This window comes from Pezoporus flaviventris, unplaced genomic scaffold (assembly GCF_033815535.1).
Source record: "Pezoporus flaviventris isolate CSIRO_AGI_PZ_B2104156 unplaced genomic scaffold, CSIRO_AGI_Pfla_v1 ptg000007l, whole genome shotgun sequence".
Lineage (NCBI taxonomy): Eukaryota > Metazoa > Chordata > Aves > Psittaciformes > Psittacidae > Pezoporus > Pezoporus flaviventris.
The window spans coordinates 83822595-83847639 of NW_026892555.1; the positions used below are offsets into that span (position 1 = coordinate 83822595).

Below are 25045 nucleotides of genomic sequence, written 5' to 3' on the forward strand. Positions count from 1 at the left end.
CATGGTCCTCTTAAAATGGTCAAGGGGAAAACTCTAACGAACAACCATTTCCTTCTTCAAAGGGATGGCCTTGGTAGGAACACGTTCTTAGAAAAGTATGTAAACATTTGCACACAAAACCCCTTCAACATCGAGAATTACTGGAAAATAGCAACTGACCTGATAAAAATACACTTTCAGATCTTCATTATTTCTGTATTTATTTTTGTTTTTACAAAGAGATGCCAGCGAGAGGCAAGAGATCAGGAGAGTCAGCAAACCAGTTGCTATTCTGTAAAAACAAAAGAACAATAAAATCCCAGGAAGCATCATCAAAACTTTCAGGAAACTTTTACAGAAGTGCTCTTCACTAAGATCAAATAATTCATTACAGTATCAAGAGTTATTACATTGAGGAAACATCAACATCCAGCTTTAGAAAAACAAAATCCAATCAAGCGTGGTTTCGTTGGTTTGGGTTTATTTTTTAATGTAGTGGTCAGCTTGAGGGTTTTTTGGGGTGGGGGTGGGTGTGTTTGGGCTTGGTGTTACGGGATTTTTTTTAATACAAGCTTGCCATCCACAAATACAATTATTTTTTTTTTTCATGGCAGTGGCAAAAGAAACCCTCCATTTTGGCCACGTGAATGCTCTACCACTCATTATTTTTAGGTACTTTTGATTACCTCCAAATAATATTTTGAACAAAATAGTAACAGTGATCGGTGATCTGAAGTTAGGTCTTCAATGTTTGTCCAACCATCTATCAGGGTATTTATACCACAATAACTAACACATACATAGTTATGTAGAAATACCTCACATTCAGTAAAATCAGGCCACACAGGCATATATATCTCAATAGCAGTTTCCAAGTAATGATCTAATGAATAGAGGAACATAGTTGCAGGCTACTCACAGGCTGAAGGCTGGAAGGTATCCCTGGAGATCAGGCCAGTCTAATTCCCTACTCAAAGCAGTGAGTAGGGCTTTGGCTGCTCAGGGCCATACCTACGTAGGTGATGAATACTTCCACTGATGGAGACTCCACAACCTGTCTAGGGAACCTGTTCCAGTGATTGACCCTCCTCAGTGTAAAATAAGTGTGTTTGTTCATACATTTAAATGGAATTTCCTGCATTTGAATTTTTGCCCATTTCCTGTCTCTTCACTAGACACCGAGAAAAATCTGTCATCTTTACTCTTCTCCCCCAGACAGGTATTTATATACATTGATAAGATCTTTGAGTCTTCTCCAGAATAACCAGTTCCAGCTCTCTCACCTCTCCTCCAGAATAAGCAGCCCCAGCTCTTGCTCACTCTCCTGTGACAGATTCTCTAATCCCTTATTCATCTTAATGACCATTCTCTGGACCAGGCCTAGTATATCCACATTACTCTTTCCAGAGGGCCAAGGACTGGATGCAGCAATTTCAGATGAGTCTTGGCAGGGATGAGTAAGGACAAATAATCACCTTCCTCCTGCCCACCATCCTGGTGATGCCAAGGATACCGCTGGACTTTCCTGCAAGAGGCACATTCTAGTCCTTGCCCCAGACTTTCAAACAGGTCTCAGCAGTCTGAAGCCTGGGCTCCTGATGGCCAGTCTTACCAGTAAAGGAGGTAAAAGAAGGCCTCAGACTTCAAAGTCCTTTTATCTCCAGGTCTCCATCCCAATCAGCTGCAGGGCCACATTTTTCCTAGTCTTCCTTTTGCTGCCGTATACTGTCTTGTTGCACTGCACATCCCACACCAGATTTAACTTCAGGAAAGCTTTGGATTTCCTAACCTATCCTGCATGTTCAGACAGCATATCTATGTTCCTCCTGGACCATCTGACCCAGCTTTCACCTCCTGTATGCTTCCTTTTTATGTCTGAGTTAGGAGCTCCCTGTTTGTACCATACAAGTTTTATTAATGTACTCAAGAAGCCCTGTCCCAATATATAGTGTCACTGCTCAAAAACAGATCTAATAAATGCACTCTGACACTCTAATTTCTCCCTCCCATATATTTTCTCCCAGCATCTCCTTAACTTCAGTATCCTGAGGTGCCACACATACATATATTTTTAATTGTTGCTTCAAGCCTTTTCAGCTTCAAAACTCACTTGACAGGATTCAGACAGGCACAAACCATTTCAGAGGTACAATGTTGCATTAGAAGAATAAATAGGAAGATGTACAGCCTGGGTAAGGTGTATGTAAAGAAGTGTCAGGGAGGAAGATCTAAAGGTAATTTAATTCCATTTTGATTTCTAAGCTGTGCTCGAAAGTTTTAAAGAATAAAAACCCCTCAGTTTGGATCAGCAGAAATACATAAATGTATATACAGCTGAGAGGCTGTAACACAGCCAAAGAAAATCTGTCCTGAATATTTCTAACATGCCCGAGCATCAAGACTAGGAGTTTTCAGTAGATACATTTAAGTCACAATGAAAAATATAAAGGCAGAATGTCAATAATTCTGGAAATATCTGGGCTCATAATTCTATCTGCAATCATACACTAATGCTCCAATCCCGTATTTTACTGAGGATCAGGCACCCTGCTCTGATGGGGCACAGTATCTTCTGCCAGACAGCAGAAGGAACCATTGCAGTGTAGGTCAATTGAAGTCTTTCTCTGTAATAACACCACAAGCCTAAGGCCCTCAGGGCAACCACGTGGACTGCATCCAGATGTGAGAGAATGCTGGCATGATGAAAGAGTGGCTTACAAGAGGAGAGGAACAGATGACAAAGATGCACTAGATGCAAAAAAAGATGCAAATCAACAACTGTAGAAAATCAGACAAGCAACACCAGAAAGGAAAACACAGAACAGAGAGCAAGTGAAGGTGGAAAAAGAAGAGACAAAGGAGACAGCGAGGAAGAAGAGGGCTTTGCCTATCCTATTTATTCTATTTCCCTGATTATCTCATTAGGCACAGAGTGCTATTCAAAGACAGATTATTCAAAATTAGATGGAGGAATTCAGAAAGATGCTGTCAGAGTAAATTGCTTTTGAAGAAACATTCTTACGTGCCAGTACTATTTACCACATTTGCACCCCAGTGAAGCTCCTTCTTTAATGATGACCTTCATTTTTATGTAAAGTTTGCAAATTTTTGTATTGTAAGAAATGTTTCCCTTGCCAAGAAACTACAGAATAATGTAAAGAGCAAATAGATGAGGCAAAAGAATTAAAAGCTTATCCTCATTCATATTAGTGAGTAACTGAGGTCTTTATAATCATGTTTCCTATAATCATTTAAATTCTGAATTTTAATACCTGTCTCAGCCAGCTTTCAATAATACAATTCCTCGTGTATCTCAAAAGGCAGCCTAAATTATGAATATCAAAAAGGGAAATAAAAAGGTTTAAAGAACTAAATGAGAGTCTTACACCAGAGGAATGTTTGCTTCTCTTCCTACAACAGGCATTAAAGGAAATATTGCCAGGAGCACACATAGAAAAGTCCAGATTGATGCGCTTGTCTAAAGGAAATAAATATATAAAAGGATTATTTTGGAGGTCAAGTGGAGAATTGTCTTATCACAAAAAAATACCTCAGTGAATTACTAATGGCTACTAGCATCTCCCAAAGCAACACCCCCCCACCCCCCCTTATCAAGAGTAAACTGAACTGAAAATAGAGCACAGGATCATTGGTGTTACAGTGTTACAGTACTTCAATTTCATTTAGAAAAGAATCTCATTTACAGGGCTGTCAAAATCCTATCAAAGACAATGAGAATCAGAGCTAAGATTACACTTAAAAGCACCTTCTCCAAGTGTGGCCTTTACACACATTGCAGTCACTAGAAAGCTGATGAGTAACCTTATGGAAGAGAGGAATAAAACTAATCTCATCAGAAGTCCGCAGCAGCTCACCAATCACCTATTCTCTGGCAATATGGCAACATTTTCCAGTCTTTGAATCTGAATTCCATTTGATTTAACTACGATAATCATCTAAGTAGTTATCTACATTCTTTGCTAGGAGACAAAAAACCCAACCTGATCCCAGGTATTTCACTCCAAATAAAAACATTAAAAGCTATAGGCAGAATCAAGCTCCAGGCAGATTCAAATTCCCCAAAAGAAATTTTCAGCACTATAAAACATCTTCTCTGTATACCCAGCTTTAAGACAAGTTACTTAATTACTCAAATACAATAAAAAAAATGTAAATAAACAAATACAAGCCTCCATTCCTGACAGTTCTTGCAGAGTAGGACTTAGCAATTCAATTCCAGTTTTTCTGTTGTTTAATTAAAATGCTAATGTTACTCCAGAACTCTAGGTTTTAGATATTCTGTGAAATAAGAGATGTTTGAATAAACTAATGGAAGAAATGTCTCTTATATTAAACGCTGATTTACTTCACACCCATATCTACAGAAGTGGAGTTTTTTTCCTGGGAAAAATGGTACAGAAAGCTGCCTCGGAGGAACAATGTGTGCCAGCTGATTGCAGACAGTAACGAATTGAACAAGCATTTTTCAGTTATCTTCTCTTTCTTTTGGGTTTGCTGTGTTTTTTTTTCAATAAATGATCATATTACTCAAAGGGTGGCACTTCTACCAATCGTGCATGTCAACTCTTTTGTTACTGTGACAATTTGGTAAGTGATGGGCATTTCATACCACTCAGTCAAGCATTTTTTAGTTATCATTAACAACAGAAAACTGATAGCTAACTCATAGCTACTGCAAAATTCTTAAGCAGTCTTATTTACTTATATTGTATGAAATCTATCCAGACCATATTAAACTCCTCTGCCTTGCTATATGCTGCTCATGATGGAGATCAGAATAAAAGCATAACTGAACAAAGACCTAAAGCAGCATTCCAAAGAGACCAGTCCCAATATCCTGAGATGTAATCAACTATTAGCCATTTAAAATGTTCTTTCGAAGCCAAGCAATACAGTACCTTTGCTTGAGTCCACAGTTGCGTGATCACTGGCCAGCCAGCAAAAACAAGAAGACCAAGAGTAAGTGTGGAGCGGTAGAAAAAGCTGAAGACCTAATTAAAAAGAAAAGAAAATCCAACAGAAGACTGAAAACCAAGCACATTAATAAAACTTACAATTCCTCAAAGAGGTAGAATGCTAGTTGTGAGATAACCTGTTGATACAGATGGATAAAATACTTACTAGTATTTCAATTCCCAGTATACAAATGAAGATGAATCCTATAGACTGAACCATATTATGTGACAAGAGATTTGTGGCAAGGTCTTGAATAACAGGAAGTCTGTTCAAAATGATGGAACAAGATAATTATTTAAAAAAACCAAACAGATCAAAGGATTTTCTCTTTCAAGGGAAAGGTGAGGAGTCAGAGCCCCAAAAACATTTCAGGTATTGCCGATTTAGAAACAGAGTGGGTGATGGCCTCAGGCTCCTTCTGCCCAGTTTTACTTGATATAGGATCCACAATAAAACCCTCCAGCTTTTCCCCCTCCCATTTCTGGATCATATTCACCAGTATTTGGACAAGCTTCAGACACCTAAATCAACTTGACTTTATGAACAGTTTTAGTTAGGCTGCGCTTAATGTCCATCATAACTGATGAAACATTCAGAAGCTTTAGAGAGAGTGGAAAAAAATCCCCAGTTAGCTTTTCCAGTGTTTTATGAAGCAGCTCATTATCTAACTGCAGTTGGTCTTATTTTCTCTGAATAATACTGAGTTAGTATCTACAGAATTGCCAGTATATTAGGTAATAGAAATCACAATATGATAGGTATTTTTGGATTTAAGAGTGAAAGGAGACCCAGACAAGACAACTTTGTTTTAATATCAGAGCACAGTCTTAAACAGGACTAGTACATCTTCTCCAAAAGCAGATGGAGTTCAGCATACTTTCCAGGATCAAACTATTCCAAAATTACTGGAAAAAAACAGCCTGTCCCATTTTACAAAGGAAGTCAGCTGCTACAGGTATTTGCCCAAGAATTTAGCCCCCTTTTGTTACAGTTACAAGAGTACTAAAACCATTTTGTCTTGGAAAGACATTAATTTATTTTTGCTAATAGGAAAGGTAACTTCTAGAATAGGCAGCTATATCAGTCAGTTTGGAAACTACCCTATATGTCAAGTGAAATATGAACTACAGTCCTCTGGGATGTCTCAGGAACACTTCAGGCAGTTTAATAAATTTATATTTAACCTTTTTTCCCAAATTTATGGGAAAAAAAATATTTGTCAACAAACAGGAAGCACAGACCCAGTTTTATAAAGCATTCTTTGTAAAATGTATTCTTTACTCACTCTTTCACAACTGCATACCACACTGGTACTGGCAAGAGACAGTATATGTAGTATGTCCAAGGACATGTTTGAATCAACAGGAAAAAAGCTATTATCATTCCAACAAAGGCAAAACCGTAGAAGACAACAGTAGATTCCTGTAAAACAAATGTTGGACAAACATTCCTGAGACATCAGTAAAATGTTTTAAACTCCACACTGTTTTCCATTTGTTAGTTACACAGTAAAGCAAATGTTACTTTAACACAGCCACTCAAACTGCCTTATGTCTCTGTGCACAACTTTGGACACTGTTTCCAGGCAGATGAAAAAAAACAAAAGGCAAACCAACCACCGGATTTGAAGATTTAATTCTAAATATCTCCCTGCATAAGGTCCTGCAGTAAAATCTGCACAGGCAAAGCACACTTGTACAGTTTGGAAGCCCAGTGTACGCAGTATTGTTTATGTTCAATGAATACATAAAATCCATTGGAAGTCTGAGACGCTAAGGGTCTTGGAAAAAAGAACTCTCTTAAATTTGGATTCAAAAACCAGACTTCACTTAGCATATAACCTTTTGAGTTCAAGTTTGTAGCATTAAGGTCAAAACATTTAATGAAAATTCCATTAGCACACGTTTCCTCCTCCTGACTGAGACATTTGAAAGAGAAGTAATTAAATTAAAATATAAGGCATTAACTCCTACTGGAAAATACCAGCTCCTCAGGATCTAGTGACAACTACTGAAGGAGGCTTGCAACCAACCTCTCACAGGAAAGACAGCCTTACTTAAAAGAATCTGCAATTTCAAGATACAACAGACTACTCGAGTCACATGGTTCTAAAAGATTCCTATCATAGCTAGAGCTGTCAATATACTTAATCCGGTATATACTACATCACCAGCTTTGTGCTTTCTAAAAACAAACAAAAGGATTAAGGCACGAAATGTATTCAAAGAAACATGTTCTTGGACTAACAGAGCTGGAAGGAGGCACATCAAAGAGAAAGGAAATTTTTAAAATGGATAATCTCAGTCAGGTAAGTTAGTCCTTAATCATCAGGTAGCAGTAATCTCTTTTTCATGCAAAAAGAAGCATTAAACAGTCACTGTGAATCTGTATTTTACATGGTCATTGAACTATTCTTCCTTGTTTAGGGACATTCAGATACTACAAGATTTAGAGGCAAGGGAAGATTATGTTTTAAATAAACAATTTTATCTTCCTGTAAGGCAACCTGACATAGCAAAGGCAGCTTTAGTGACTGAGCAGTCTTTAGTACATAGTATAGGTAATGACTGACGACACTTTTCTTCTACATGAATACCAGTTTCTTTGAATGAGTTATGCAGACAAATACATGACTATGTTAAATATGCTGAGGAGAAAAGATATTCAGTTAGCAGTTCACATATATGGGTTAACTTTTTCTGCCTTCCTGTAAGTGACTTACAACTGCCTTGATCTAAACTAACACTAAATGCAAGTTCTAAATGATTTTTTAAATAGAATTCCTAATAAGATCTGCCATTAAAGAAAGAAAAAAATATGTTATATAGAAAGCTGACCTAATGCAATTTTAGTTTCGTCGTTTTAAATCTTACATTTGCTGACATATAGACAGAATGAATATGTATAGGAATGATAGGCACACAATGATTTATCATCAAATAATTAAACACATACAATCAACATTTTATTCCATATAGAGATATAAATGTTATAGAGTTCAATATAGTTGGTCATGCATTGAAAATGGAAATCAGACTTGCATTTCCTAGGATGTTTAAAAAATAGATTAAAAGGTTAGGCTTCTGCTAAGCAAAACAACACACTGCTCTAAAAGCAGAAGTTCTTTCATATGCTTCATAAGAAACCAAAAACTTTTGAAGATTATATGTACAGGATGTGCAGTTTCATTATTCAGAGGCTCCTTTCAGATCTTATAAGGCAGTGCTTTGTAGAAGACTATTTGTCAATGGTAGATTAGTTTCTCAGCAAAATTCTTTAAGTAGCTCCAATATTAGCTATAAACGAAATAACTTCCATATATGAAGGATTAGCTTCACACTATGATTCCATAAGTATTTAGGAACACTAAAAAAGGTTTCTACAAAAAAAGACCTCTTACTAAAACTGAGTAAAGAAAAATTATATAAATAAAGAACTAAGAAACCTAGTGTTTTTTTTTCTCCCACTGTCACTAGTATAAAATTTGCCTTCAACAAGTAAAACCAATATACCAAATTAAAATCTGATGCCAACTAAAAATGTGAAGTTTTTGCTTAATACAGTTACTAACACGCCTGATACTCACTCTATTTACTGTAATTATTTTGCTCATATCTGACATAACATGCATCTTGGATTATTTCTTCTCAGTTATTTGATGAAAAAAACTTAAATCATGCATTACAGCACTTATGAATATTTCCCATTTCAATTTTGCTTGATCACTTTCATTAAAGGCTAAGACTATCTCATTTCAACCAGTACTAAAAAACCTCAAGATAGCATGATAGGAATTTTCTCAGAGTAGTATACTGAAGGCAGTAAAGATGTTACGTGAGTGCTCATTCTCAGTTACATTATCAAATGAAACAATTCCCTTTATTTCGAAACAAATTTTTGAGTTTGGGATACCCTCCCCCACCAAGGCTTTAATCCTTCCCTACTGAAACGGTAGCTCTTTGCTTATTCACTTTTTCAACGTATTTTGGTTCCTTGTGAATGGCTGAAAGTATATACATAGAATTTTGTGCTTTGTCAAAAAATCAAACCATAATAATATTGTCAAAAAGCTTCCTTCATCTTTGATGTCTTCTGTTGCACCCTTGCAAATCACAGAGTACAAGAGGAAGCCCATCTGTGAAACCATGGTTCACCTTTTTATTGAAACAGGTGATACATTTTAAAAATGCCATGACTGGACTGCACAGCTTCTGAAAACTGACTTCACATTGCCAGAGAGAACAGGAATAAAGTAATTTACATGCTATTTTTTTTTATCCTTACAGCCAAAAATCAAAATGGAAGCCTGAAGTCTGAGTACTTGCAAACAAGTATTATTACAATAGAGTGCTGACTTTGCTACAATTAACACTGAAAACTGGCTTCTGGTTAAAGACAGACTCTGTAAGAGTTTTAAATCAGTACATTTGCTTACACTTGCATTAGCTTCTAGTAAAATGCACAGCTGTAAGAAGGAAGAAACCAAGAAAGCATTGTACTGCATACTCACTCTTACACAGTTTAGGAATATGGATCCTAATAAATGGACCAAACATGTTTGTAACCAAATGGTAACACTATGGAGGATTACTGTAACTAGAAAATTCTACAGTTTGCCAGTTTCCACATGTAATCAAAAGAAGAGAGACTGCGCATACGTATAATGCTGAAAACTGTTAGAAAAAAATCACTGCATGTTTCCAACCTACCTTATTATTAGTCTGGACAGCCTTGGTCAAATTAGTATGGGTCTTGATAATCACCAAAATCACGTAAGTCGTCCAGCCCACAAAACTCATTGCAATACTTAAACCCAGGAATAATCTGTCGTAAGTATGGTAATAAGACAAGCCTTCCAAAGCAAGGTTAATCAGCGTTTTGCACAGAGATATCTAAGGCAGATAAAACATAGAAGCAACAGTTTAGAGTAAGTTCCATTTTACAAATCAGTGTAACTGAGCACAAGTGGAGCTCAAGAACCTCCATTACTCTTGGAATATGTGTCCTCTCCATACTGAGGTGTAGTGTTTTGGCGAGCACAGACTGCTGGAGTATACACTGCTTTGGACTCCTGCTGGACATAAAGTCAACCATTATTTGGCTCCTTCACCATCATCCTTGGCCACAACAGGTGAAAGCCACAGAGAGAGCACATCTTGAACCCCACCTACTACCAAGCATGCTGCTTTTTTTCTCCATTAATATTCATAGAATCATAGAATCATAGAATTCAATCATACATATTCCAGTATAAGTAACCCCACAAAAAAAACATTGTGTACTTCTGAAGGCACAACACTTACATAGAAGAAGGATTATGGATGCAGCCAAAACTTGGTCACCCCTAGCTGGGGTCTGATGTCCTCCACTTCAGTAGCACCTGATATACCCAGTGCTTTGCCTAAACTCAGAGAGACAACTGGAACCTCAGTTTCATTCACAAAGCAGCTTCTTGGGGCTCTCAGGACACAGATCACTTGGGTTTTTTCCCCTCACCATGTCATTTGTTACACAAAAGTGTACTGACTCCTGTGATTTACCCAAAGATGGGAAGCTCAGCTGTGTAATTTGTGGTCACAGAGGGTTCTCTGTGATTAAAAGATCTGTCAGGAAGATTGTAATAAGAAGACGAGATACATGATGGTGCTTCTTTACATGTCCAGGTTGACTTAACAGCAACAATCAACAGAAAAAGGTATGTCAACTCCTGAAGAGATTATAAGTCTGCCAATAGTCAAACTCACCCAAAATCAAATCATTCCTGAAGATGCAATTATGAATGCATATCTGCAATGCAAAGAGCTGCAGAGTAGAGGAGGCAAAGAGTCATCTAAATCCCAGCAGCTGGTAATGCACCAACCTTTCTGCATCGTACTGTAGGAAGCTGAGGACAACCTGGGCACAGGCACAAGCCTGGTGTGTTAGTGATCAAGAGTGAACTTGAACACATGGGGCACTCAAGTGAATGAGGGATAAAATTTATACATAGCCAACAACACAAACTCACTGGTTCTACTGCTGAAATGTATAAAATGTCTCCTATAAGTAAATGTGTGCAAGGCAAGTAGTAGTACTAGGAAACCAAAAAGAAAACCTGCTTCCACAGCAAAATAGATCCACTGATTTAAACTGAGTGATTTCCCATTTACAATAAGGTAAATAAAAAGGGACGAGTTATAAAACAGATTTATCTGTTCTGGGCATAAACCAGTAATTTATTACCCCAAGAAGCATATTAGGGAAAAAGAAGAGCTGAACCCTAACACATAATGGAGTTATTCTTCCATGCATCTGGCAGGTTAAATGTAACATTGCATACTCAACTTTTTCATGTACTTTCTAACACAAAAGTCAGTGACCAAACTAAACCTGTTAAAGAGTTCTTTGTATCATTTAGTTCTACAAATTATTTCTGTGAATGCAAGAATGCAAGCACTGGTGAACTGTACCCATGAAGTACCCTGTTGCACAGTGAATGGTAGCAAATGCTTAGGAAAGTAATACCGGAAGTGAGAAGCACAGATTGACTCCACATATGGCTCCCAGTCTCTGATAAACTGAAATGTGAAACTAAAAACAAGAACAGCTGGTTCAACTAAAAGAACAAAACAAAGCAGGATCTAATGAAGCAAGACATTATACTTTATTTCCTTTATATAAGATTATTTTCTTTATATATGTATAAGCCTAAGAAGTGTGAACATAAACTACATTCCTCAGTTACTCTCTCAATTCACCCTTTTCTACAGTGAGAAATGAAAACATACACTGTGGGTTAGCATACTATGAAATGGTAACAAACAATTTAATAAGTATGAGAAGAAATACAGAAGCCAGTATTATTCATTAGAACTGATGTCAAAAAGCAAAATTTTGGAGACTTACAGTGGGATTTTATTTATGTTAATGAGATGTACATCATAAGGAAGGAAAAAAATGTTTTATTTCCCAGTTTCAAGTTAAACAAATCTAAATATTTATATATAATAGAAATTCCTGTAAGAAAGCATATAGCAAAAGCAGACTTACCGCTTCATCATACTTCTGCTGCTGAATATATAGTCTTGCTTTCTTTAAATAGTTGATCTGTTCAGAGTCAGAAAGTGGTCTGTACAACAATATAAAGAGATATTAATGTTTCTCCTTTTCATGAGCAAAGGAAGAGGCAGTGAAAATTTGCTTTACAAAAAAGTAAAAATTTCCTTACAAAAAAAATTACTGCAGAATGAAACATACAAATATTCTGAACTTCATGAAAGAGAATTAGGTAATTGGAACTAATCCATTCCTCTACATTCATATTCACACTTACGTCAACACTGCTGCTAACATATCCCAAGATCTTTTCATTATCAAGTTTTTTTTTTTAATGTAGGTGTTTCTATCTAATACTGCTGAAAATTTTATCCCTTGTGTGTTATTATTCACCATTGCTCTGGCACATACAAGAATTAACCAATTTAACTGATTTGATAGATGATTGTTAAGCAGTTCATAAACCTGTCAGCATAGGACAAATTGTTCAGATTCCACACTAAGAGCAGATGATACTCAACAATCTTCTCTTTGAAAAACAAGAGCTTCTTTCCTCTTACACAGGGAACTATCAGCACAGTCCCCAGAGCAGGGGTTAACACAGTTACCTGGCTACACTGAGGCCAGTAATAAAAATATCTGATTTTAATAAACTTGATCATCAACCTAAATACTTACTACAATTCTTCCCTTACAGAAACCAGCAACATGAGAAACAAGGCAGTCAACCAACCCTCACTGAACAAAGTAAAAAAGAGTAAATGAAATAACTGTATTAAGAACTGGTTTTACTCTTTTCAATCTAAAAAAGAATCAAAAGATGGTATTTATAAACAAGCAGGAAGAGAGAGATCTTGTGGAAAAAGGGAGGAAAACATGATGACAAGGTGTTGGTAAGTGTTTGATCACCATAACTCTGGGAGACAGAACAAAGGAGTTGAAAAATAGGAGAGTGAATGTTGGTTGCTCCTGCACCTTCAGGACATGTCCTTATGAAAGCCAACCTTACAGCTCTATATGCTGAGGCTTACTAGCATGCAGCCAGCAAGTGTTCACCAAAGCTGATAGTGACTGAAGTTAGAACCAATTCTTCAAGTAGGCAAATCAGCCCCACATACTGCCTCAAGGAATATGTAACCCCCAAGTTTTGCTATTTTTTTTTGGCAGGGGAAAGGGAGAAAAACACAAAACCAAGGTGGGAGTTTCCACCATGTATGGAGATTAACAGAAGGGAAAAAAGGTATCTTTGCTTTTAGGTAAGGATATTAAAAATCTGGAATAAATATTAAGCAGCTTTATTTAGGACTTAAATACATCCAAGATGTTCCTATGTTCACTGTCTCATTTTTTATTGTTTTACACATACTGTTTTCCATTGATTTTATCCTTGTCATATTCAACACAAATTTCTAATATGCTAAAATTATCTCGCACTTAATATCTTCAGTCATTTAGCTATAAACCCCTTAATTATTGTTTTACTCTCAATGAATCATTTTATTATTAATGAACAATCATCTTCACCTATTCCTTCTTAGATGACAGCATCTGGAATCTCTGTGCATGAATGGTGTAACAGAATAAATAGGGTTTTTAAACAGTAAAGCTTCAGTAAGTCAAATGCAGAAGGCAATTATTTTGTCAAATAGGGTTACCATTAGCAGGTACATTGTTAATTTTCAATAGCTAACATACCACACATTTTACCTTACTTCCGTATGTGTGCTTTTCAAGATGCTGAATTTACAATTGTTTTTGTAAAGTTTGAATTCCACCAGAAGCTAAGGACTGTTCATATATAACTGTATCAAAATACAAGTTTCATCCTGAATGCAAAGGTTGATTGTCATCTTCAGATACTTTTTGCTTCTGTATTAAACAAAAACCTCAAAGTGGTTAAAGAATTGGTGCATATCACACCAGACTAGAAAGAAGAGTTACCAAATATGCTGGTTATAGAATCAAAGAATAGTTAGGGTTGGAAAGGACCTTAAGATCATCTAGTTCCAACCCCCTGCCATGAGCAGGGACACCTCACACTAAACCATGCCACCCAAGGCTCTGTCCAACCTGGCCTTGAACACTGCCAGGGATGGAGCATTCACAACTTCCCTGGCAACCTATTCCAGTGCCTCACCACCCTAACAGGAAAGAATTTCCTCCTTATATCCAATCTAAACTTCCCCTGTTTAAGTTTTAACCCATTACCCCTTGTCCTGTCACTACAGTCCCTAATGAAGAGTCCATCCCCAGCATCCCCATAGGCCTCCCTTCAGATACTGGAAGGCTGCTAGGAGGTCTCCACGAAGCCTTCTCTTCTCCAGGCTGAACAGCCCCAACTTTCTCAGCCTATCTCTCAATTAAAGAATGGGTATAGTTCACCTAAGCAGTTTATCATCCGTTGAGGACCCTGGTTCACTTCCTAAAGCTGATAAAGTTGATGGAAGATTTACAAGGAACCTTTGCCAGATGCAGCAGAAAGCATGAAGAGACAAAGCTCAGCCATGAACAGAAAAAGAAAGTTGCCAGTTGAAAGAAGCCAGGAACTGGAAATTTAGACATGGTGATTCTATAAAATTTAGAAGGCTCACCAAACAACAAAACCAAAAGGAAAATCTAAATCTGCAATGTTAAAGCTTGAACTATTCTTAGCACCACTAAATTTTTACTTAAACTATTTAAAAGGTTTTGAATAAGAGGCAGTTATTGTTACAAAAGAAGAAACTGATCAGTTACTTCCATGTGTAGTGCCAGAGGTACTACTAGTATGACGATGTATTCTCAAGGTCACTTAACACACACATCCATGCAATTAGTATTAAGTGATGAAGTGAATTTAATGATCATTATTAGAAAGATTCTGAACTCTATAGAGAAAACTAAGCTATGTATGTATATATATGCTCACCATTAGCTACCCATCACCGAAACAGAATTCTATCAAATTCACAGTCAATAGTTTTGAAGAGTAAAATCAGTAAGTCTTCTTCTATAACAGAAAAATACCTGTCCTATTAATTAGCAAACACGCACAAAGAGAATTCAGTCAGTGGACTCAACTCAGTCCTCCTACTCTTGAAAGTACACATGCACTATAAAGTATAGTATAGTTACTCTAAGGTTTAACTTGAAAAAACAAGGACTCTATGGTCACATATATTATGAACACATGCAGTCACAATATCATCAGGATTCTGAAGACAGAAGATTACATTCTTTGATGATACTGGTCCTAGAAGAGTAATTTTGTTTTTTCATGATGACTATCAAAGATTAACTTTCTAGTTCCAGACAGGAATCACAGCTTCATTCATGAATTAATTATGAAGCAAAACAGTTGGGCTAATCATGCAAGTGCTTGCAAACTACCCCTTCTGAGATGTTAGCTACCCTTGCTGTAAGTATACCTGACAAAATTAATCTTTCCATCACACCATTCATGCTTCATCTAAGCTATTTGACAGCACTAACAACAAGACTGTGATGAAGTACATTAACCAGAGCAATATTAAGGGGACCTCTCTTTGTCCAGTGAGTCACGTTTATCATCACACTACAGAAATTACCATCCCCAACAGCACAGGTAGCATGCTGCAGTCAAACCATGAAATAAAAATCTTGGAACAGAAAGAGATATCTGGCAAATACATATGTATCCACCACTGCTAGTTTGCTATTTTTATTATGTCTGGCTATTTGGGTAATGATTTATAATTACTTTATTGTACAGAAATTTTTCCAGAATTCTGCTATAAAGTGTAACCCTTCAGGATCTGTAGTAGTTTAGCACCTACAATGCTGAAGGTTTTATAATGAAAGTCAAGGAAGCATCACAGACCTACAGATGCAATGTACAAACAGAAAGGCTGAAATCTTTGCCTAGCTTGCTGTCAGAAGGAAACAAATTTATCTCAGCTGCTTCACTCCACACACACAAACTCCAAGTACATGACTAGTGTCAGCTCACACACATCTACACACTTCTGCTAACGCTTTTTCATTCTTCCCATCAGAAAAGAAAAACAACCCATGCACCCCAACCCCTTCTCCCACCCCCCAAAAAAACCTGGGCATCCTACAACCCTTTCAGAGTGGCAAGATTTGCAGTAGACAGTGATTACATTTCTATAACTCATATCTAGCAGTAAATCAGAAGTAGCTGCTCAGCAGACTTCAGTCTTCTAACTTTGCATATTGGCTGTTTAGGGGATGGGGAGAAAAGGACCTGCTGCTGACGCAAAACTAAAAGAGCTGGAGGATAAGGATATATATTCCTTGAACCTCATGATAGCCCCCAGATGGAGCAAGGCCATCTGAATAAAGCCTGCTAGGTTTTTGCATGGGTTACCTTCTCCTGAATGCCATGTAAGGCAAACCTTCTCACTTGCTTTGCTACAAAATTCCCAAGTCCAAAATTGTTAGCAGTGAAACAGGCATCAGACTGCCACTGTCCAAACAATCCCAGCAACCTCTTCTGCCAAAAGGCAGAGCAATCGCAGGTTCTTGTCCTCTTCTTCAGAAAGAAGATTCCTGGTATCTTAGTAACTTGCAGCCCAAAAGAAGTCACCCAGGTTAATATTGCCCCACTCGCCACAAAGCTCTTCCATTGGCACCATCCCATAGAAGCAGCCTAGGCCTCTGCCAGTCACCCCTGTCCTCCTATCACTGGCACTCTGAGAGGGGCAGGTGACCATGTTCAAACTGCTGCCACCCATCCCTCTCTGAGAAAGCCACACCAAGGATAAAAGATGCCTTTCAGTCCATCAGTTCTGCAATCAGGCAGAGTACTACTTACAGTATTACACTATTACAGCTTTGATCCACACCACCACTGCTGGCAAAATGTCATCTTGAAAGTGCAACTGTAAGACTGGCCTGATGTTTTTGCAGGGCTGTTATTCAAAAGTTAATACAAGTAATTGAGCAACGCTTTTTTCAAAGCCTCTTTCAAAGCAGCAACAGGCTTCAGAATCAAAGTCAGTCTCCCATGAGAGCTGTCTTCAAGACATTCCCGGCGCACAACAAAGATGGCACCTCAGAAGCATCACATGAGTAAGGAGAAAGCATAGGCACAGATCTTGCACTGAACACCATTAACTTAGCAAAACATGACTGCATGCTTTTTTTTGCTCCACATCAAATTCACCTAAGTTACCAAGTCTCTGCACTCATGGGTTGCTATTAATGATAGTGCAATCACAGACTATCCTAACTTTAATCATTCTATGATTTCTTTTGAAGGTATGGTGCACAGTCTCCTAGGAGCAGGATGAGATGCACAATATAAAAACTTCCCACTTCTCCACTGACAGCAAAGAATCATCAGAAAAAGTGAATGGCAAGTGATGCGAAGATATGAGTTCACTTAGCAAAACATGGAAAAATCAACCAAGTAGGTATTTAAAAAATCAAAGTCTGGAACCATGGTGTTTACTTTCTGTTGATCTTCCTTTGTAATAGAGTACATGAGGCTCATAAAGGCAGTGATCAGGAAAAAAAAAAAAGAAGTCATATTTACATGAATTTTAATTGCCAGAAGCTGACTCTTCCAGTTTTCAAAATGTTCTTTACATGTGCCTATTCCAAAGAAATAATTGTTTCACTCTATCTGCTAAAGACAGACTGAAAGCACATACTATGAGATACACAGCCAGTCCTTTGCATATGTTTTAGTTTTGGTCAGCGAAGGGTCAAAGATTAAATGATTTGGTGGGTAAATTCAGTGATCCTTAATTTGTTCAGATAGCTGGAATTTTGTTTTCTAAAATATTTTCAGGGAAGCTGTTTAAACAGGCAAGCCATATGAAACTTGATTTTCATAATTCAGAAGCAAGATGAATTTAGCCTAGAGATAAAATATACAGCAATGTGTTTAGTGTGATAAAGCTGTGCTTTTTGAAAGAAAAGGTACTCCACATAAACCTACACTAAAAGGTAGTTCTTCAGCTTCCTAAAGCCCAGGACCCTCAGTATTCCCTCTCTCAGCTTGAACTACTTTTGTCCTGCTGTTTTACTGCCAGGAGTTTCAGTTTTGGAGCGTCTACATTTCAATTAGGTTTTTCTGTTTCTGGGAATTCTGACTAGTATGTTAGATTGTAAATCAGCCACTCTAGCTGTAGGGCTGCACTCAGTTATCTTTGCTACTTTTTTTCCTTTTAAGAAGCATTAATAAGCATCACTGCGTGCATCAGACACTACAAAAGAAAGGAATAAGAAAGTCAGTATGAGGCTCCTGATTTAAGCTCTGGGAATTTTGTTCTTTAAACCATAATGAAATGAAAGGACACACACTTCCACGCATCCAAGACAGCAAAAAAGGATCTTTACTGACACATCACAAAAACCTACCAGTACATGTATGCTTTTTGTATTCAGATTCACAAACATGCAAAGGAGGAAAGAGCAAGTCATACATCAGTGAAACCACAGGAAGTGGTCTGACTGCTAATGGTCTCGTTCTGGACTGTCAAGTTGGAGGAATTAAAATAGCCTTTTAATTTCCACAAGTCAGTGTCCCTGACGCAGCATATTCACATATTCAACAGCAAAGTGCCTTAGGATATTTATGTAAATCCTTTAGATAGCAGAGTGAGAGGAAAAGGAGCAGGCAAGCTGTCAGGTGACAATTCACTGAACAGAGAAACAGTTAAGATAACTGGGCTGCACACAGCAGATTTTGCATGCAAACTACTACAGCAAGAGCTTTGACAACAGAGGCCAGGAGGAAAGAGGCCACGCTCTGATGCCTTCCCTCCAGCCCACTCACAATGGCACTGAAAAGCTGGATGCATGGATCTAGCCAGGGCAAGGTTCAGCCTGAAGAGCCAGCAGGACATGATGCAACAGCCTTGGAAAGGGAAACTGCTTAATAGGGAAGATGAAGATCCTTGAAGGAAAGGAAATATATTATTTTTCAAGTCTCTTCTATTTTAGTTCTGCAGGGGACATGTGCTGACTAAATAACAATGCCCTACCTTTGCTGTTAAGTCAGCCCTTACCTCTGCAAAACACGATTATTTATGTCATTCATTGACCTGGATCTAGCTACCTGCAGTGTAGTGGCTATGTAGTGTTGTACCACAAGCTGTCTTCTGCTCCGCAATCTTACATGCCAAGCCTAAACCACAGCAACAAGTTTCCAGCCAGCTGCACCCAGAACAGGCAGGTACCTAGTAGCAGTGCCCCATGTCCAACAAAACATGTTTGGGTAGGTCCCCCATATTCATCCTGACCAGACCACCATCATACATCAAGGAGTCTGTGATCCACATGAGAGTTAACCTGAGTAAGCCCAGGCCTGTGCTGCACATCTAGCATGGCTTCAGGCTGTGCTGCACAAATACCTTGGCCGCAGGACTAACCCAGACAGTTTTTAGTAACACAGAAGCCTGCAGGCAGCTCCCACTCCATACTGGCAGTCATGCCACCTGCCTGTCCTCATATTTACCTAGAAGTGAGGTAAGAAGTTCTCACATAAACCTCCATTCTATTTGACAGCAGAAATAATTACTAGAGTTGATTTATTGCAAGAAAATGATATAATAGCTTGAATGACCAGAAAGAGGTAACCTCTCCAGAGCCAGGATCTGTGCAGCACCATGGGAAAATCCATCTGAGCTTCACATGATGCTGCACAAATGCAGGGTATGCAGCATCTGAAGGGATGTGTGATTTCTTGCTATCTGTATTTATCTTTTTATTTTAACTTATTAAAGCAGGTATTTTATCATGCCATTTGTTATTGGGCCTTTCTTACTGTGATCCAGAAAGAGCCCCTCAATCCCTCTCTTCTTCTAGATGTCCCACTGCAGAACATCCCCTGCCCATCCCATCCCACCACCTGCCTCTACGCCCTCCCTCAGCCTCACAAGTTCCAAGAAAAGGCCAAAGGGATTTATACAAGGGAACAGAGAAATGTACAGAAATCTTGCAGTATTTTATCTTATACATTGGCCTCTTAGCTTCTTCTAAAGACTTTAGCTACTTTCTACTTGATAGCAAATCCAGTTATGCATGGTCCTCCTGCACAGAAGCCACTGCTAGTAAGCTTTTCATGTACAAACTAAAAGCTCCTGAGCACGCTGCTGAAACTGGAGACCAGCAGGATGTCTGCTTTCTAAGAGGATTGCATCCTCCCTGAACAGCAGTTTAACAGAGTGCTTCTGACACTGCCCATTCAGCGAAAGAGAAGCTGACATTTTCGCCAAAGAACACACATTTTATAGCATAGGCATTGATTTCTCCCTAAAGAGATAATACATCCTCCATTAAATCCTTTTTACTTTTTTTCTCTTTTAAATAATATGAAGCCATAATATGAGCACTTTTATGTCTACAGCACTGCAATTTCTTGTATCAGCTGCCCTAGAAGCAGGCTGATGCCTAGATTCCCACTAGGTAACACAGTGGGGACAAAGTCAAGAAAGGAAAAAGCCTTTCCAGGGTTCACTAGAAATTGTCAGAAGTGCCATCCCTCATTGTTGACCACAGGACAAAGGGGCTGAAATGCCTTCCCAGATAAGTCTGTGCCTCTGCTAAATCAAAGTTCCTGTGGAGCCTGTAAGTATTCAGACAAATGGATAGGGAGGGTAACTGCTGTTAGAAATACCCTTCCCTACCACAATAGCCTCCTGACATTCAGTCTTTAATGTTTCCTCTTGCAATGCCTCGCCACATGTATCACAAATATCTCATATACTACCATTTATTTAAATAAATGTCCTGGGTTCAGCAGTAGCAGTCATTTTTCTCCTCCTTGGTAGCTGGTGCAGAACTGTGTTTTGACTTTTGGCCTGGGAACAGAGCTGATAACAATGATGTTTTTGTTTGGCCAAGGACTTTGTGAGCCTCATGCTCTGCCAGGGAGGAGGGGAAGCCGGGAGGAAGCAGAAACAGGACACCTGACCCAAACTGACCAAAGAGGTATTCCATACCACAGCACGTCATGGCCCAGGATGTAACTGGGAGTTAGCCGGAAGGGCTGTGAGACTGCAGGGTTGGAGGAGGTATTGGTCAGAGCTTGGTCAGGCTGGGGGGGGGGGGGAGTTATCTGTCAGGTGGTGGTGAGATGTTGTATTCTCTTCCCCTGTTATTTCCTTTATCATTGTTATCACTGGTGGTAGCAGTAGTGATTTGTGTTATACCTTAGTTACTAAACTGTTCTTATCTCAACCCGTGGGAGTTGCATTCTTTTCGATTCTCCTCTCTGTCCCTCCAGGAGTAGGGGGAGAGCAAGAAGGGGGGGGGAGTGAGTGAACGAGCCCTCTGCTTGGTTTTAAACCACGACAATAAATACCATTGATTTAAACAAAGCAAGACCAGGATGCTTCAAAGGATGTACTGTGTTTACTGACATCTTAAGGAACTTTGCCCCACTTAAGAGCAGAGGAGAAATCACTTTCTTCACTTTGCTCCAAATGTCAATTTTGTGGAAATATCCATTATTTGTTTTGAAAGGCCAGACAGTAATGTAGTGCTATATCTCCAGTTATCAGAGAAAGGAAGACAAGGTATTTGTGACTATGCCATTTCTTTGAAGTTGCTGTACATCTTCAAAGACACTCTACATTATGAAAGAACTATTTTCTTTTCTAACACCATGACAAATACATGATTGATACTTCCTTGCAACAAATCCATGCAAATGTTGAAGTGAGTTATATCTCAGTTCATATTGGAGGGTAGAGGAGAGAGAAAGTTATATTTTCGTACAGCAAGGGAGAGGCACATTTTTATTTAGTAGCTGCACACTGCACATTAAAAATGCAGTGACTTTCTATATCACTATGCAAGTTCTAACTTGATTATACACACAGAAGTAAGCATTTGTGATGATCAAAATGTAGTATTCAAACAGTTAAGTTACTTGAAAAATGCAGCATCAAGATGGTATGGAATTTTTCACATATGAGAAAACACAAGTTTGACTTTAGACAAGATACTTAAGCTGATTCCTTAGAGCCCCCCTGCCCCCCCCCCAAACCCTTACTGATGTTAACTTCAAGACATTCAACAAAAAAGCACAGCCAGTGGAAAGCAAGCACTGATTATAAATTCGGCTGCTTATTTCTTGTTTTTTTTTTCATATATGGTGGTGCTTAAACTACTGATCTTCCCATCTTACTGTGAGGTACCAGAACCTGAACAGCTGGAAGCACAATCTTCCCTGAAAGCACTGTATACACCAGGCATATAAAACAGGACTCCTGTGCTTTTGTGTAATTTCATATATGAAATCTGTCTTACCTGTTGGGATAATCAAATTGTATTAATTGGTTAAGAGTATTTTAGTCAAACACTGATGTCTCACCTACTCGCCTCACTACACTATCCTCCTGCTACTCCTCATAGGATTACTTTCACAGCCCAGAGATGCCAGCTTTGGGAATGCTTTTGCAACAGTAGCATGTGGCCCTTTGCCATACTCCTCTTTGAACTGTGCCAGCTCGGCAGTCGCCATAAGGTACACAAATGGTCAGAAAGCTAGTAAGATAGTTCACTATCCTGGACATCAGTTTGCCTATGTCAGCAATCTTCAGATTCGTCCTCACCTCAAAGCATCTGGCATCTTTTAGTACCTGCTTTTCTTACACATCAACGTCAAAGTACTGTGCCTCTGTCTCAGAATCGTGATAAGAAAAGCCTCTGATTTTGCTAAGCAAACCATTTTTTAAAACATGTCTTTCACAGCTGGTAGAAAAAAAAGGTACGGAGTGGAAGGAAGTGGGAAGGAAACTAATTACAGACAGTAAATCTATTCAGGTATCCAACTGAACTGCAGATAAGCATTCTTAACAGGTATTTCAATAACAGCAAGGGACACTGTTCTGCTCCTGCATATTCACTTCCCTGTGAGCAGGCTGCCAATTCTGCAAGGCCAGGTGTTCATACACTTGCAGCTGATCTTTCTGCCATGTATCCTCAACAGTTTCACAGGTAGCCTCAAGATACACTTTTACACAGATCTGTTCCTTGATGAAGGCACTTTGACAAAAATGAAAGTGGCATTAGTGGCAGACAGACACATCTTAATATATACAGCTATCCAAATTCTGCCTCAAACCTGGTCAAGTAGACACTATTCAAGTTTCCATCACAGAACACAATGATCAGCTCCATCTTCCTCCTCCTCATTACACACTTGACAGATGGTTTTCAGAGAGAGATGCAATTTAGATCCAAGTAGGAAGGGGCATATGGCCTCCTTCTTTGCCTGTCTAATGTGCCAAGCACACTTCTATGAGGGATGAGATTCCCTACAGAAATCAGAATCCTTATATCAATTCCAGATACTTCATCTGTTTCCAACACTGTGTTAATAAGGAGTAAAAATAGGCTGTGCATATATAGATATATGTATATATGAACTAGCTCAATGCTTTTGGTGCAATATATGCAACATGCAACTCAAACACTAGTTTTTAAGTCACTGCATCTGAAGGTCATGAACAATTTTCTAGTCACTTGGTAATAAAACATGTAAAATTCAAGAACTCAAGCTCAGAAGCAAGATTTCCCCCTCAGAATATTAAAACCAACTTTTTAAAATGCTATTTCTGACTGAAAAATTAACTTGAAGTTTTTGTTAAGTTGTAGTTTCTACAGAACACATTATTTGTGAACATATTCTCCCTCCCCTCTCCTTTTGGAAACACATTTTCAACAGTAACTTTATCAACTTCTCTGAAACCAGAATGTCTCTATCTAAAAGTTTAGATTCAGGTTTCTTCTGAAACTCTCATCTATTTGTATGTATTTTTGTTATACAGACTTTATTCAATGACACCATTTAAGTAACTTAAGAAAGGCAGTTCTTAGAGATATCTTTGCTCATTTCCAGGTTATCAAGATGCTGAATGTACATAAAATGTATCATATTTAAAAAAATATTTACATTATCAATTTCTCCATTAATGGTCCCAAAGCACTTCAGATAAGAATTACACTTCACTAACCTCAAATAAGCTTGGAAGAAATAAAGCATTATGCCAGAGCACACACTTTCTGAGCTTCAAGTGACAGATTTCAGGCACCAGAAGGATTAATAAAGGATATAGCTATTTTGTACAACAACTGAAATCAATGAAAAATGGTGGAAGAAGCTATTCATGTCTGAATGAACAGCGCCTAGCAGAAACACAGCACAGAACTGTGCTCAGCTGCAGCAGCAAAGCCAGCCACAGTGTAACACAAATCAGGGGGCAAACCTGTCATTAAACCTGGGCTGCAAAGTCCAAATAGCATATGGCTGTGTAGAAATGCAATCTCCATACTATTCCCAATCATTCTGAAATACAGCACACTATACCAAGAAATCTCTTGCTCCAGACACAGAAGTAAGTTATCCCCAGATTTGTCTTTTTAATTTCTCCTGAAATAGGGAGAGTAACTGTACTCTTCTACATGCTTTTATCTACCACAAAAAACACCAACCCAGTGTCACAGTGAAGGCAGCAAAAGCGGGACAGATGCCCTTCTTTCGGTATCTTACTCGGATTCAAGCAAAATTTGTTTGAAGAACTGATGAGGGTTCTGTTACAGTAATGACACAGATCATGACCTGCAGCTGAAGTGCAGGCTTGTGCTCACTGCTCACAGTCAGACACTTCCATGTGAAGGAGGGGATAGATTTGTAGACAGATCGTGTCTAAAATTACCTCAGGTTTTCCTTCAGCCCCTGCAAGCTGGAGCACTAGGAAGTTACTTGTCTGCTTAAAAATAAATTGGTGCTCAACCACCTTACCCCAACTATTAGTAATTGGTTGGACAATGCCTTTAGTAGCTTCCCAGACATGTTCCAAGATTTGAAAGTCAAGGAAAGTTGTGAAGATGAATGAGACATTAGAAAATTTGGCTAAATTCCTGCCCTCTCCCCCCCCCCCCCCCCCATGGATAAGTATTTGCCTTAACGTCTGACAATGTTTTTCTAGAGTGAAGATAACAAACATCATCTTGAGAAACCAAAGAAAGTCTTCACCCATACAACATGCAAACAGGAGCACCTTTTGTAAGGTAATTCACACATCCAAAGAATTTTTTTGGTCTCATACAAAAA

The 25045-nt window shown here is 38.4% G+C and overlaps 1 protein-coding gene across 9 annotated transcripts in view; it reads right to left on the reverse strand.

Moving 5' to 3' along the window:
• Positions 1-25045, reverse strand: part of PIGN (phosphatidylinositol glycan anchor biosynthesis class N) — a 101483-nt gene that overhangs the window by 30464 nt on the left and 45974 nt on the right. For 8 of the 9 annotated variants that reach the window (XM_061449287.1, XM_061449285.1, XM_061449286.1 and 5 more), the window contains exons 13-19: positions 11986-12064; positions 9666-9848; positions 6242-6378; positions 5122-5221; positions 4899-4991; positions 3366-3457; positions 160-271 (exon numbers count right to left, since the gene is read on the reverse strand). In XM_061449287.1, the coding sequence (XP_061305271.1) occupies positions 160-271; positions 3366-3457; positions 4899-4991; positions 5122-5221; positions 6242-6378; positions 9666-9848; positions 11986-12064 (796 nt within the window). The remainder of the gene's footprint in view (positions 1-159; positions 272-3365; positions 3458-4898; positions 4992-5121; positions 5222-6241; positions 6379-9665; positions 9849-11985; positions 12065-25045) is intronic. The other variant, XM_061449288.1, reaches the window with a different exon arrangement.